The 15,162-nt window shown below is 45.2% G+C and overlaps 2 protein-coding genes across 4 annotated transcripts in view; one reads left to right on the forward strand and one right to left on the reverse strand.

The window, feature by feature from the left end:
* The window catches only part of SS18L1 (SS18L1 subunit of BAF chromatin remodeling complex), a 114,428-nt gene that overhangs the window by 80,727 nt on the left and 18,539 nt on the right, over window positions 1-15,162 (reverse strand). Inside the window, exon 1 of one of the 3 annotated variants that reach the window (XM_085619775.1) lies at window positions 1,350-1,809. The exons of 1 other annotated variant lie outside the window; for it this stretch is intronic. In XM_085619775.1, coding sequence (XP_085475901.1) covers window positions 1,350-1,418 — 69 coding nt within the window. In that variant the 5' untranslated portion in view covers window positions 1,419-1,809. Of the gene's footprint in view, window positions 1-1,349; window positions 1,810-15,162 lie in introns of those variants that run through there. One more of the 3 variants, XM_085619777.1, reaches the window with a different exon arrangement.
* Window positions 2,332-15,162, forward strand: part of PSMA7 (proteasome 20S subunit alpha 7) — a 91,526-nt gene continuing 78,695 nt past the window's right edge. Inside the window, exon 1 of the mRNA XM_085619778.1 lies at window positions 2,332-2,617. Within this exon, the coding sequence (XP_085475904.1) occupies window positions 2,522-2,617 (96 nt within the window). The 5' untranslated portion in view covers window positions 2,332-2,521. The remainder of the gene's footprint in view (window positions 2,618-15,162) is intronic.

Genomic DNA, 15,162 nt, shown 5'->3' on the forward strand with positions numbered 1-15,162 from the left:
CTGATGTGAATTACACATTCACCACATCCAGCAGACAACCTTTTTATTGATTTATTTAGTTTTTTTACAACAAACCTCAAGCTGTCCTAGGATTTCACAGAGATTCACATAAAAAGCAAATACACTATACTGGGAACTAGTGAGGCATGTGAAGTTAGGTAATGAAGTTAGAAATGCCGGTCAGCATCTACATATGTAGGTAGGACAAACTGATCTATATCTTTACAAGTCAGCAAGTTTCTAGAAAAAAACACACTACCAACTATACTAAGGGGCTGATTTAAAGTTTGGTTCAAAAGTACTCCATCCCAAACGTGATGTATATCCCATCACCTTTTTACACGTGCATTATATGCTAATGGATTTGTAATATTTGTAATAAGACTGATAGGATACCATGGTCGCACCATTTTCTGAACTCGCCATTGCCTTACTGTTTTTACATGCGACTTACACTGATCCTGAACACTTGTATTTGCACTCATGTTTTGCACCCTAGTGTTTGCAAGCCAGTATTTACACTTTGCTCTTGCACCTATTCACTGTAATCCTGTGCGTGCATTCCTGTCTGGGTGCACAATGTTCTACAAATGAAAGTATATCCATTTTCATACACCCTTCTTAGCAATCGTTTTGTACACTTGCCTGTTATACATGGATGCTCTTGCACACCTGTGTCTACATATGTTCTCTTGCAAACATGTTTTAGGTCACCATTCTTTGCAATAATGCATTTGCCTGCCTCTCTTTACACTCATATTTTCCCTATTATGTCCTTATACGCCAGATACCAAAAACCTGCCTTTAGGCTCACGTTGTTACACACCTATCTTTGTATGCTGCTTTACAGTCATGTTCTTGCACTTACCACTTAAGTTAATAAATCCGTTTACTTAATAAATCCGTTTTAATGATTTGGCACTCATACTGTTAAGCACATATTATTGTACTCGCACGCAAGCGCACCTGAGTCTGACTACTTCACGCTGCTGTATACCCTTTCACACCAGTCATTCTGTTCAAATATTTACATACCTGCTGATGCACTCTTCAGCTTATACACTTGTCTCTTTCTCACATTGGTATACACCTGCCGTATCAAAACATTCCATGTATTAGCACACATTCTCTTACACACGTCTCAGAGCTACACCAGTTTATGCATTCATGTTCTTGCACACTTCTAATTGCACAAATGTTTTTATGCAAGCCTCCACACTCCTATCACTGCATTCATGTGGCTGCACACCTCTCTATATTGCACACCATTCTTTGTGTCACACAGACAGCTCCCACCCACTGCACCCCTGCCCCGTAGAATAATATGCCGGTAGTGTTTCGCGTATTACCTTCTGAATGGTCTGCTGGGTCACTTCACCCTTCCCCCTGGGCCGAGCTGTAGCGAAGGCCACAGACATCCTGCCTCAGACAGCGATTTATTCCAATCTTAGGAGATTTCTTTTATTATCTGCCAGCTATTACTGTCCGGCGGCTCCATTCGTGGATGGGGGTTCTGTGTATGTGCAATAACCTATTTATTTCATATTATATAACTTTCCCGCAGCCGAAAATCCGAACAGAGGCAAATCTGCGTTTATTTCGGGATGGGAAGATATGAATAACGAAATCCTCCAAGCATATCGAGTACGCTGGGAACATGAGCCTCGTTCTCCCCCTTCTGCATCTTGGTTCGTTCTCCTCACCCCCGCCTTAGGTTTACTGTCGCAAGCGAAAAGCATCCCTACTCTAGGTGACGGTTACGTCATAAGCGTACGTAGGAGGCGCTGGAAGTGAGGGCAGAAGGGTATCGCGGCGGCGTAGGCGGGTCGAGGAATTGCGGCCAGACAGGTAAACACGAACGACGGACCAAAAAGAATAGTCTTTACAGACGGCTGCGAGGTTCGCGATTATAAGACCGCCATCTTAAACTTCCTGTTTGTAAGAGAAAGACATTCTCTCTCTCTCTCTCCCTCTCTCTCTCTCTCTCTCTCTCTCTCTCTCTCTCTCTCTCTATATATATATATATATATATATATATATATATATAGCGTTATATATATATATATATATATAGATAGATAGATAGATAGATAGATAGATAGATTTGGTTGTGTGTGAGCGCGCTTGTGATTTACATGCATATACGAATGTAGGATAAGCAAAAATTACTTGCAGCTAGTTTATCCACATTAATTTAACATTTATTTTGCATTTTTCTTATTTGTTGAACCAAATATTTTGCTGGCTGAGATTTGAAACCTTCCTTTCAGCAGTTAGTCCTACCAAGAGGCTCCATTTGAAGATGGCACAGGCTACAGCATCCTCTGGCGACATCGCGCATGTGCAGAATGTACCGGGTCAATTGTGCAGGCGGAAGTGGCCTCAGCGGCGCGGTGACTGTGCGGATCTGCGGTGGTGCTGGGACAGTAAGAGAAGCGAGAAGTTCCCCACAGCATCGTCACCTTGTGATCCTTCCGTCCTGCCCCCCCCCTACACCGAGTAACCCCCTCTCTCTGGCACCATGAGCTATGACCGCGCAATCACCGTCTTTTCTCCGGACGGGCATCTGTTCCAGGTGGAGTACGCACAGGAGGCCGTGAAGAAGGGGAGCACCGCGGTGAGTGGGAAATCATTGGAGCTATGAGTGAGGGGAACTCCGTCACCTTTCACTTCTGTACATATAGACCTTGGAAACAACTTAAAGGGATTTAGGCAAGAATTGAGTAGCCCTTTTCCCAGCTTCTCGTGACTGTGGCGGTACTCGGTGTATCGACATGTGAGGGTTAACCGATTGCGTTGATCTCGTCTGCTACTGAACAGTTCTCCTACGTGTCACGCACCTGTCTCGGCTGAGAGCTCGTACATATTTTGTTGGCGAATCCGACAGAACCTAACGGTCTTTATTTTGTAGTTTATTCATATGTTATTGTGTTATCTCATGTTTTTCTCCTATTCCTTTTCTTGTAACTGATGTAATTTTTGTAATCCTGTAACTCACTGATCCTCATGTAAAACGCTATGATACCTCTGGGTCTAGCCAGCACTGTATAACACTCTGCAAATAAATATGTCAAGATCCTATTGTAAAGTTGCAAGCTGTTGCCTGAATGAATACCACCGAAGCCTGAATATGTGGATATCAATTATTTACTTTATTCGCTACAGCGGGAGAGCGCCGCGCAAGACGCGACCTCGCGGTCCTATTCCTGACTCGTGCAATCGCTCATTAGCACTGTCCTCGCGCGCTACGTAGCCACGTAGCGTGCGAGGACTAGAGCGCAACACTACATATCTCCCTTCTTTTTGTTACACAAAGATTATGTAGTCCATACAGTCCTACAGGTTGCTTAGCTTCCCTCTAGTTCAAAGTCTCGGAAGTGGTTAGGTCTTACCACCACTCTGCCTGCTCTAGTACACCTTACCGGAGTGGAGGAAGCGTCTGGGGTACCATCCTCTGTGGGGCTCCCCACCTTGTCTCTTGGAGTACCCCGTTCTTCTCTCCTCGGGGTCCCGCTCTCCTCTCCCAGCTGTTCCTCCATCTCGGTTGTCACTTGATCTCCATGCTCCTCGCAGCTCCCTTCTTCCTTCGGCTGGGTTACTTCCTTCATTTTCTCTTGGCTCTGGTTCTTGTTGTGTCTTTTCATTCTCTTCTATGGGCCATCTTAGAATCTTGTTGCATTTGGACATGCGGTCTTGGGACCACACGTTCCCATCACTGAGCAATGCTGCCCTATCGTACACTTCTTTCACTTGTAGAGGTGGACTGTACTTGCTGTCTCCTTTCCTTTTCCGTATAGCTAATCTGACTCTCACCCATTCTCCTCTCTCCAGGGTTGTTCCTTTCACTTTTCTCCTCTGATTGTAGTACTCCGTATACATCCTCTGGGCCTTCTCTAGATTGTGCTGTACCACCGCAGGAGACCATTTGCTAGTGATCGTCTTCTCTCTCCATGTTACGCTGTCCTTGGTGAAGGGGAGTCTTTCTCTTAAGATTTGGAAAGGGCTATACCACGTGCCGGTGGGGGTGATGCGGTAGGCCCATATCATGTTCTGTATCTCTTTCTCCCAATCCTTGCCCATCATGATGGCTGCTTGAATGGACCCCATTATGACTCTATTGAATCGTTCCACCTGTCCATTACTCGACGGATGATACACGAAGGTGTGTTGTATTTTGATTCCATTCCTCTCTGCATACTTGTACCACTTTTCAGATGTGAATTGAGGTCCATTGTCGCTCAGGATGGTTCTCGGGATACCTTCCCTGAGGAAAACCTGAAGTTAGAAACTTAATCACTGTCTCCGCATCCATTACTTCTTGGATGTGTATCTCTGGCCTTTTCGAGTACTTGTCGACCAGCTCGCATAGATATTTGGGCGTTCCTTGGGTGTCCAGCACGGGTCCCAGAATGTCTACTGCCACTTCTTCCCACGGGCCACTCGGTAGTGTGAACTTCCCCAATGCCGCTCGTAAGGGATTCAGTGTTTTGTCCGCTCTTTGGCATTGATCGCATTCTCTTACGTGCCTCTCCACCTGGACATCCATTCCTGGCCACCAGTACATATGCTTCGCTCTCATCTTGGTTTTCACTATTCCTAGATGTCCTTCATGCAATAGCGCGACCAGTTGAGAAACTAACGCTGCCGGGGGATTCACTTTATCACCTCTGTAAAGGAATATGCCTTTGTCCCCCCACTGACAGTTCCTCTCTGACTTCTTAGAATTTCCTGAGCGTCTCCCGCAACAGTCTTTTCTCGGGCCATCCATGTATTATGTTCTCTTTGACCTCACTAATCTCCCTATCTTCTTCGTACGCTTGGGTCCACTCTTGATTACTTATCACTCTTTCTGGATCTTCCATCACCGCTACCATTTCTTCCTCCTCTGTTGCTGGGTTCGGGCTTCTTCCATGGCTGCCGCTCTACTGAGGTAATCTGCTACTTTGTTTCGTGTCCCAGGTATGTACTCCACATCATACCTGTACTCTAGTAATTTTAGTGTCATCTTGGCGATGCGTGGCGTGGCACTGGCATGCCCACTCGAGGTGAGCACTTTGACTAATGGCTTGTGATCAGTTTTGAGTTTGAACCTCGTGCCCCATAGGAATTGGCGGAACTTCCCCATGGCCCACACCATCGCTAGCATCTCCTTCTCGATTATGCTGTATTTCTGTTCTGTGGGTGATAACGCTCTTGATGCGAAACTGAGGGTCTCCGTCGTTCCTTCTCTTCTCTCCTCTCCTGCATGAGGACTGCTCCCAGTCCTTTCTCACTGGCATCCGTCGTCAAAACCGACTGTCCGAGCGGGTCATATCCCTGCAGTGGCACGGCTCGGCTAATGTCCCTCTTCAAGTCTTCAAATTCTTTTTGTGTTTCTTCTGTCCACTTGAATGCTGTTTTGTCCCTTGTCAATTGTCGTAGGTGGTGTGTCTTGGTGGCAAAGTGTTGCACAAACTTGCTATAATATTCTGCCATCCCTAGGAAGGATCTCAATTCTTCTTTGTTGGATGGAGCCATAGCATTGAAAATCGCTTTCACATTTGCGCATTTAGGTGTGATGCCCTGTCCTCCTATTTCATGTCCCAAGTAGGTGACGGACGTCATTCCCAGTCAGCACTTTTCCCATTCCGCGGTCAGGCCGTTGTTTTCTAGCACACGGAGTACCTTATCTAACTTCTTATCATGGTCTTTCCTGTCTGTCCCCATCACCAGTATGTCATCTTGGAAGTACTGAATACCCTCGATGTCCTGGAATAGCCGATGCATCAATTTCTGGAACACCGCCGCTGCTGAGGCGAGGCCAAACGGCATTCTGCGGAATTGGTAGCATCCGAAGGGTGTTATAAAGGATGTCAGTTTCCGGCTTGTCGGATGTAAATCTATCTGGTGATAGGCAGAAGTAAGGTCAATAGTGGAGAACCACTTTACCCCCTTAGTCTTGGACAATATTTCTTCAATGCGCGGCAATGGGAATTTTTCCACTATTAGGCATTTGTTCAGTTCTCGAAGGTCTACACACAGGCGGACTTTGCCATTGGGTTTCATTGCCACCACCAAGGGGGCGAGCCATTCTGAGCTGTCTATAGGCTCTATTATACCATTTTTCTCCAGTCTGCATAGTTCCAGTTGTACTGCTTCTTTTATGGCTAGCGGCACATTGCGGACTTTGTGGGATACCGGCCTGGAGTTCTCTTTGAGTACAATCTTGTGTGTGAATTTCTCCAGTTTTCCAACCTTCCCGCCAAATACCTTCGGGAATTTGCTTTTTATCTCTTCCAGTTCCGGCCAGCTCCCGGGCGCTGTCATAAGCACTTGCGTGTCGCCTCCTGGGTCTAACTTGATCCCTAGGTCACCTTGATTCATCCACCCTAGGATGGATGGGCCCTTCTCTGCTACATATAATTTGCACTTCCTCTAAATTCGAAGTTCAACTTCCTGTATCCCACCATGGGAATGGGTTCGCCTGTGTACGATACTGGTCGTATATCCGGTGGTTCTAGCCTTGATACCAAACTGGGCTCAAATTCTTCCTTCCACACTGCTCTTTGGACGATGGTGTATGGGGATTCCGAGTCTACTACTATCTTGATTCTCACTCCTCCTATCACCATGTCACATTGCGGTGTGCGAGAGCGCTTGCCTTCAATTCCAAGCACTTGTTCCTCCACGCATAGTACACCATAGTCCTCCTCTTGTTCTTCTTCTTCCTCCTGTTGATCTTGCATAACGTACTTCACCATTGGTCTCTTCGTTTTCCGGAGACAAACCTTTTCGTAGTGCCCCATTATGCCGCAGAACATACATTTAGCTCGAAACGCTGGGCAACGTTTGTCCTGGGCTGCATGTGCTTGACTTCCGCACCTGTGGCACGTCACGTTGTTGTCTCTATTCTGCTTCCAAGTTTGTCCCTGTTTCCCTTTCCATTTATTTGGTCCTTTCCATTCAGGTGGCATGGCTCTGCTCCTTCCCTGTGGTTCAGCGTCGTCCACTTTGTTCACCATGGTCTTCTGGGGGGTCTTCCTTTTCGCTGCATCAGCACACCTTTTTGACAATTCCGCCTTTTTTACCATGGCAATTACTTCTTTAAGCGATGCCTCACTGTTTGCCCACAACTTGTCTTGCACCGTTTTGTTGGTGGTGTGCATGACTATTTGATTTTTTATGAATTCGTCATGCAGGACTCCATACTTGCATGTCACCGCCAACTTTCTCAACGCTGCCACATAATCGTCTATGGATTCACCGGTTTCTTGTTTCCTTTGCTGGAAATTGTACCGGTCAATGGAAACACACACACCGCGGGTCGGTAGTGGTTGTCGAGATCTTCAATGGCGTGCCTGAATACGTCGGCGGCGTTCTGTCTGGGTGTGGGGACCAGGTTCTGAAAGACTCTTATGCCTTCCGGGCCCAAGTTGTGCAGGAGAATCCTTTTCTTCCTTGCGCTGGGGAAGGCCTCTCCATTTTCATCTTCTAGAGCTGCAATGTAGTTCTTGAAGTACTCTCTCCAATCCTCCCACTTCATTTGAGGTTCTCCCGGTCTCAGCAGAAACGGGATTGGCGTCGTTAGTGAAGATGCCTGCGTGCTCATCGCGGCGCGTCCCTCCGGTTCTGCCCCTGGGCCTCTCGGACTGCCTGGCGCGTCCGCGCTTTTACTTTGCGCCTGATCCTGTCAGGTTTCTCCTGCTCCCCTGTCTCTGCGTGCTGCGGCTTCCGCCAGGGTCTCTTTGGGTTGGAGTATTCCCCGTCCTTATCTTGCCTTCTACCCCCCCTACTGGTTCCTCACCCTGTGGTTGGCTTCTGTCCCTTCTTGCTGCCTCTGCCGCGCTCTCCCGCCGTGTTGTGCACCTTGGTGGTGGTCTTCCTCCCAGTGGTCCCCGGTGGTGGCTTCCAGGCTGGCCTGTGCTTACAGGGGTGGTGGCTATGTTCTCTCAATCTTCCTCACCACCTATTTCTCCTCAAAATCCCACCACTCGTCGCCACTGTAAAGTTGCAAGCTGTTGCCTGAATGAATACCACCGAAGCCTGAATATGTGGATATCAATTATTTACTTTATTCGCTACAGCGGGAGAGCGCCGGGCAAGACACGACCTCGCGGTCTTATTCCCGACTCGCGCAATGCTCATTAGCGCTGTCCTTGCGCGCTACGTAGCCTGCGAGGACTAGAGCGCAACACTACACCTATCAAGCATACTTTTTTGCTGGGCTTGTTAGCCAGTCGCCATCATATTTTATTGTATGGCAGGCTAAATCCCAGTATTATTAACAGATGTTCCGATACTGAAAAAAAAAAAATTCTTTAACAGTGTAGGCGCCCAATGTGTACATTATATACAATAAGCTGTTTGTTGCTAGTCATTTACAGATACAGAAAAAGCAATAGGTGTGTGGCAATTCCTTTTCTTCTTATTTTACAGGCATCCCTTGTATGTTAAAGTGAATTGCTCTGGAATAGGGAGTCGTTCTTTTATTATTGCAGGGGCTGCAAGTTAAGAATATAGCTAATAGGTCTTGATTATGCTGGTTTTGTTTCCGTAATGTCTATTCACTGTGAACACTATGCGGAAGGAGTAACAAGAAGCAGGCGTCTAATCTGTCAAAATCATAAGTGTCCTCAATAAGGTAGTGACGCGTTTAAAGTACCTTTTCAGTCCATGTAAAATATTTCATAGTGCTGTAACAAGAAACAAGCCTTCTTATCAGGGTGTCTGCTGCCCGAAAGAAATGTAAATGTGTGCATTTGGACAAATGTAAAGACTGCTTGAAAGCTAGTATTGGCTTTAATTGATGGTGTCACTTTAAGAGTTTTCTTTTTGAAAGGTATTGTACGGTTCGTCCATCTTCTCCTTGTGTTACTTTGTTCGCCCTAAGTTGACAGAGTATGCCCAGACGTGGGTCCCTTGCTCACTTTACCAATGTATTTGAGCTAGCCTGGCTGATGAGGGGTGATACCCTGAAACCGGTCACAGGATGCTTGTTTCTGGTCCAGGGAAGACCTGGCTAGTTTGGGCTGGACTGTCCGATGATGGACAGGGTCAAGACTGATTTGCATATGGCTCTGTCTGAACTGGGGTGGTGAAGTGAGCTAAAGAACGATGATGGATTCAACCCAGATCTGTGACTGGGGGCGAGTGTCTGAAAAGTTTCAGCGCTCCGTCCATCATCTCTTTGTGTTTGGTATTGTAAGGTTACCTGATGAGCTTGGAGTGTGTGCTTTTAAAGTACAGTTATTAAAATGTTTGCAGCAGGTGCGGTCTGCATATTACTTGGATCCATATTTTGGAAGCACTTTTTTCATAATCTTAAACCTAAATCTTTTTGTGCTCTTTGTGGCAGCCTTTCTTATGCTGTGTGTAAATCTGTACATATTCACAGTGCTTCCTGTCACAGGTTGGGACCTTGTAACACAAAAAATAGACTATTCCGCACTGCACTAACCAGAATCCAGTTATACATACAGATATCTTAAGTGATCACATTAGCCATTTGAGGTTTCACACTGTTTAGAAGTTCATCTCTTACTGGTAATTTTAACTTGCGTTTATTTTTCATTTAAGGTGTGGTATTTCATATGCAGTTACTTGAAGGTGGGAGATCAATAGACTAGTTTCAAAATATTTTGATCTTTTTAGTCCATCCCCCACGCCTACTTTTTTTTTTTTTTTAATACACTTAGACCGCTAATGTTACATAGTTTCATAGGCCCTTAAAGACATACATTTGCAACCTTGGAGGTATAAACTTTTATTAAATGATACAAAATTCTGTTTGTTTTTTGTTCTGTATAAAATATTGCTACAGTACTTGCATAGAAAGGCATACCTAGCATTTTTGCTTATTATATATAGAACAAAATTTCTTGCGCAGACCCCCGGACTGAGAAAGTTAATCACTTTAAAATCTCAGTTTGCTAGGTTTGCCTAAGGCAGCATTTAGCTAAATTTTTTCAAAAGACCTCTTGTGGACCATACCAAAACTTACAGTGGGCTTATGGCCAGCCCATTGCATACCATTGGTTGGCTTTCTTGTCACTTCACTTTGCTTTCTTCTTAACTGATGACGTTTCTTTCCTCTCCTTGTGTTTCTCTCTTCCCTGGAGCACAACCTCTTTACCACTAAGTGGCTCGCATCTTTTCACTGTTCATTTAAGGAACTATTTCTTTTTGCACTCCCGTCTCAAACAATCATAAAAAATGTTACTAGACCTGCATGTCTAGTGCCTTAAATTATCTACTCGACCTAATTGTAATGCTCTTGACCCATAAACTGGTTCCAAATGATGTGATTGTGGGCAAATAATTCAATTCATTGAGCTGCCATTTTCATCATTTTTACATATGAGAGCACATTCAAATATAAAAGTGCAGCATATCTGCTGTACAAAAAACTATTTTGTTTGAATAGACTAAACGTTCGCTCTGTATATTTTGCAAATCTAGCCACATGTAGGATACCCATTGCCCCAGACTTGCCTCTTAGTTCATTAACAGGATTGTCACCAGGGTAGGGGCAAAAATGTTTCTCAAATCATGTTCAAAACCTATCACTTTTAATAAATACATAACTAAAGCATGCAATGGTAGCACACTGTAATTTGCAATCAGCAGATTTTACATTGAAATGGCCACAAAAGTTCCCACTGACATGCAGTTTTGCTGCTAAAACTATATAGTGCACAAACAATGTTTGGAAATAGAGTTTCTGCAAATATGTTTCATTTGCACATCACCAAGTAAAGTGTTCTGATTTCTTTTGCTCCCATTTAAGTCTTTGTTGGCATCTCACTTCTCAATTTAAAAACAATGTTTTTGTGATCCCTGATATATTTTGAAATATTTGTAGTATTCATTATCAGGCTATTTATTTCAACATGTTTTATTAATTTTTATACAGGAACACATTGGCACTTCTTTTACAGGGTTTGCATCGATAAGTCCACTCGCTTTTTGTCAGTATAGTTCTTAGCAAGCCCTACATGTCAAAACAGTGAAGAAGAGAGAAAGAAGAGCAAGGAGCAGGAAAGCAAGGGGTGAAAGAAGAGATGGGGGACAGGCATCTGAGAGTTACATTGCTTATAAGTTACGTCTGACATACAGGGGAGCTGTTGATACCCTGTTCTCATCCCTGCAGGTCCTCAAGCGGCACCTTGGTTGTGATCAGTAGGGACCCTTTAAGTTTCTTGATAGGGTGGAGCTTCACTTGGGGTGCCAGGCTATGTCTCGCCAGTCTAACTCGTTTTCACGGGGGCTCAAATAAGTATAGGGACTTCCACATCCTTCTGGTGGCCGGTTTCCAGGGCGAGTTCTGAAGTGCCATGTTGTCTGCTCCTCTAAGATGCGTGATCCAGTTGAACCAGCCTTTGTACAATGTTTTACTTGTGTCTTTCCAGTTAGTGAGGACCATTTTCACTGCTGCTGTCAGTAGCAGGTCCAGAAGATCCCTATCGTGTACAGATCTCAGCTCTGTGCTCATAAATGACGTGGTGAGGGTGGAGAATTCTTTTGTTAGCGAACAGTTAAATAGTTTATTTAAAAACACCAAGATTTCCCCCCAGAATGTATTGAGTGATGGGCAATAAAGGATCATGTGTGCTAGATCCCCCTTTTCCTTGTTACAGTTCCAGCATACTGCCTGAGGCCCAATGAATGTAATCGTGCAGGTGTCCAGAAAGCCTTATGGAGCAGCCAAAATTTTGTTTGTGAGAGCACTTGCGAAATTTTATTGCGTGATGACGATGCCCATAGTGTGGCCCATTCTTGATCGTTGTGTGTGTGGTATTAGTTTGATTATTCCAATAGGCAACTGTCTTGTCAAGTTTAGAGGATTTAGGGCGGAGTAGTTTGTAAAGGTGTGAGACCTGATGTCCTAATTTATTTACATTTGCCACGTACCTGAAGATTGACGGATGCAATGTGGAAAATTTGGCTTTGGACATGGCTGATCTTATTTTCAAAAAGTTATAAAATTCGATATCTTTTAGTTTCTTTCCTTAAGGACGTTGAAGGTGATGGGGTAAGCTTTGTTCTCTAATTGGTAAGGATAGCAGATCCCTTTCTCGATCCATGATTCGAAGTAAACTTTTCCCTTTGTAAAGAATCTTGCTATTGGCCCAGAGTAATACCATTTTAGAACCTTTTATGCTATTATCTACCTTCTTATCTACCTTTTAGTAGGGCGATTTTAGTGTTTTTAAAGATCTGCTTTGATGTATGGGGGTATTTGTTTGCTGTTAGTAGAGCGAGAGGGCTTAGGTTGTTTAGGCTGGCCCTCTCAACCTGCAACCATGCTGGCGTGTACCCGGCCGGCGGCGCAATCCAGTATGAGCCTTGTTTCGCCAGAAAAGCTTGCTGGAAATTTTTGAAGTCTGTTAGATTTACCCATCCTTGATTTTTCTCCTGTCTTAGTGTTTTTTATGCGTATCCGTGCTTTCTTTCCACGCCAAAGGAATTTGGAGATCAGAATATCAACTTTGCGATGGAAATCATCTGTGAGGAGTGGGACCATGCTGATCAGATAGTTAATCATTGGTGTGATCATCATTTTAATCGTTTCAATTCTTTCCCACCATGTTATGAACTTTGGGGACCAGAGTCTAGGAGTTTCTTAATCTTCTCTAGCACTATTTTCCAGTTATACTGTAGTGTGTCAATTAGGTCCCTACCATATTTTATACCTAGGTATTTGATATATCCTGCTTGCCAGGTTAAGCCCGACCCCCCCCTTCCAGACTGTCACTCGTGCAATGAATATTTAGTGGTTTGCATTCTGATTTGTCCTTGTTTAACTTGTACCCTGACAACTCAGAGTATTCTGCTATTGTGTGCATCAGAGCCTCAATTGAGGTCTTCGGCTGTTCAGTAACTATTAAAATATCATCCGAATAGGCGGCTACTTTTATAAAAACGCCGTTGATATCTACACATTTTATATTCGTGTTGAGTTTGATATCTTGGATGAGAGATTCCCGTGCTAGTAGAAATAGCGAGGGTGACAGTGGGCATCCTAGTCTGGTTCCCTGTTGCAGTGTGAATGGTTCAGAGAGTGACCCATTAACGACTATACAGGCTGATGGTTTCCCATAAAAGGCCATGATTATCCATATGTATCCTTCTCCTAAATTGAAACATTGTATACAGTGCTCCAGGAAATTTCAGGAGACTCTTATCGAAGGCCTTCTCGGCGTCCAATGTGATGGCCACTGCTGGAGCTGCATTGACGGCTGCATGCTCCATAATGTGGCAGATGAGTCTCATTGGACATTTGAGTATGTAAGAAGCCCACCTGGGAGTTGCTTATTAGTTTGGGAAGAGCAAAATTTAGTCTGACTGCCAGTATTTTAGCATATATTTTGCAGTCCACGTTAATAAGGTATATGGGTCTGTAGTTTTTTGGTAATAAGTGGTCTCTACCTTCCTTTGGGATGACTATTATGTTAGCGCCTGACATCGATTGTGACACCTCCCCTCTAGCTGCAGAGTGGTTAAAGACCTGTATCATGGTTGGTTTCAATTGGTTTAAGAAAGCCTTGTAGAAGCTGGCAGTATACCCATCCAGCCCAGGGGCTTTGTCTTTCAGAGATTTGACTGCCATTTCTTTTTCGGTAAACTTAATTTCTTGACCTAGCCCAACCATCTCTTCGGTGCTTAGCTGTGGTAGTCCGAGTCTATCAAGGTATCTAGTGCATTCCTCTGTGTTGAGGCTCTGATCTTTCTTGTATAGTTCCTGATAGAACTCTTGGAAGGTCTTCAGGATGTCTTTGTGTGGGTTTTTTATTTGTGTCTGTAATGGAAGAGACGGCAAATTGGTTACGTTTGTGTTTTAGGTAGGAGGCAAGTAATTTCCCTGCTTTATTGGCCTTGCACAGGTTGAGGGCCTTGTATTTGGTAATCCACAGTCCAGCTCTCTCACTAAGTATTTTGTTGTATTCGTACTTCATCTGTGTTAGTTTAGTTAGGAGCCTGCTATCCTGTCTGGCCTTAGCATGGGCCAGTTCCAGGCTTTTAACCTCCTGCTCGATCTATTCTAGTCTCAGATTAGTACTTTTGTTTATTTTTGACTTAATCTCAATTATTGTGCCTCTGACTGTTGCCTTCAGGGCATCCCATAGAGTGTTGGGGCTAGTCTCCGGGGAGTCATTAAATTTGAGATAATCCTCCATTGTGGGCATCGGAGAGACTGGGCAGCTTGGGGCGCACCAAGGGGTTCCATAGCTGGGACCTTATTGGCATCTCACAGGTCAAGGATTTGTGGGGGCCCAAGGGGATAAGACCCTTTGCTTACCTTCAGGACACATACGACCTGGCCCGCACCGAATACTTCAGATACATGCAGATTAGGCACGCCCTCCAGTCCAACATACCACCAGGAACTAAGCCCCCACAGGCCTCCCCACTCGAGGACAGGTTGTTGGATGGCCACATGCCGGAACACGCCATCTCTCTCACATATAAAAAACTAATTAATCATTCCCCTGATCCACTCGGGTCCCTAAAAGAGAAATGGGTGGCGGATGGACTTGAGATTGATGATGAGGACTGGGTGTGGGCGCTGGCGTCCCCTAGAGAGGTGGCAATTTCGGCCAGATTCCGGCTCATACAACTGAAGATATTGCATAGAGTATACATCTCTGGCACGAGACTGCAGGCGATGGGAAGGGGGGGGAGGGATTGTGCAGGCGGGGCTGCGGAGAGACCGGCTCCTTCTTCCACATCCTATGGGACTGCCCGAGTGTGCGGAGGTACTGGAGGAGGGTGGTGTCTTGCATGCAGGAGGTATGGGAGGTAGAAATACGCCCGGAGGCGAAGAGATGCCTCCTCAACATATGGGAACCCACGGACCTGCCTGTGAAAGGGAAACTCTGGGTCACACTTGGGCAAATGGTGGCTAAAAGGAACATTGCCCGCCTCTGGGGTGCATCCGCTCCGCCGAAATTGGCCGAATGGCAAAGAGACATGGACTGGTGTATGCTGCAGGAAAAGACTGTGTACACGGCACGAGGGTGCCCCCGGAAGTGGGGGGAGGTGTGGTCCAAATGGAATGAATACAGAGGTAACATCTGTGAGCCCCCGCAGGCCCGCTGCTCCGGCTTGGAGGCCATAGACTGATCATATTGACCGCTTCTAGCTCATTCACAAGAAACTCTAACTGTCCCTGTGTGTTACCGA

Source organism: Triturus cristatus, chromosome 7, assembly GCF_964204655.1.
Source record: "Triturus cristatus chromosome 7, aTriCri1.1, whole genome shotgun sequence".
NCBI lineage: Eukaryota > Metazoa > Chordata > Amphibia > Caudata > Salamandridae > Triturus > Triturus cristatus.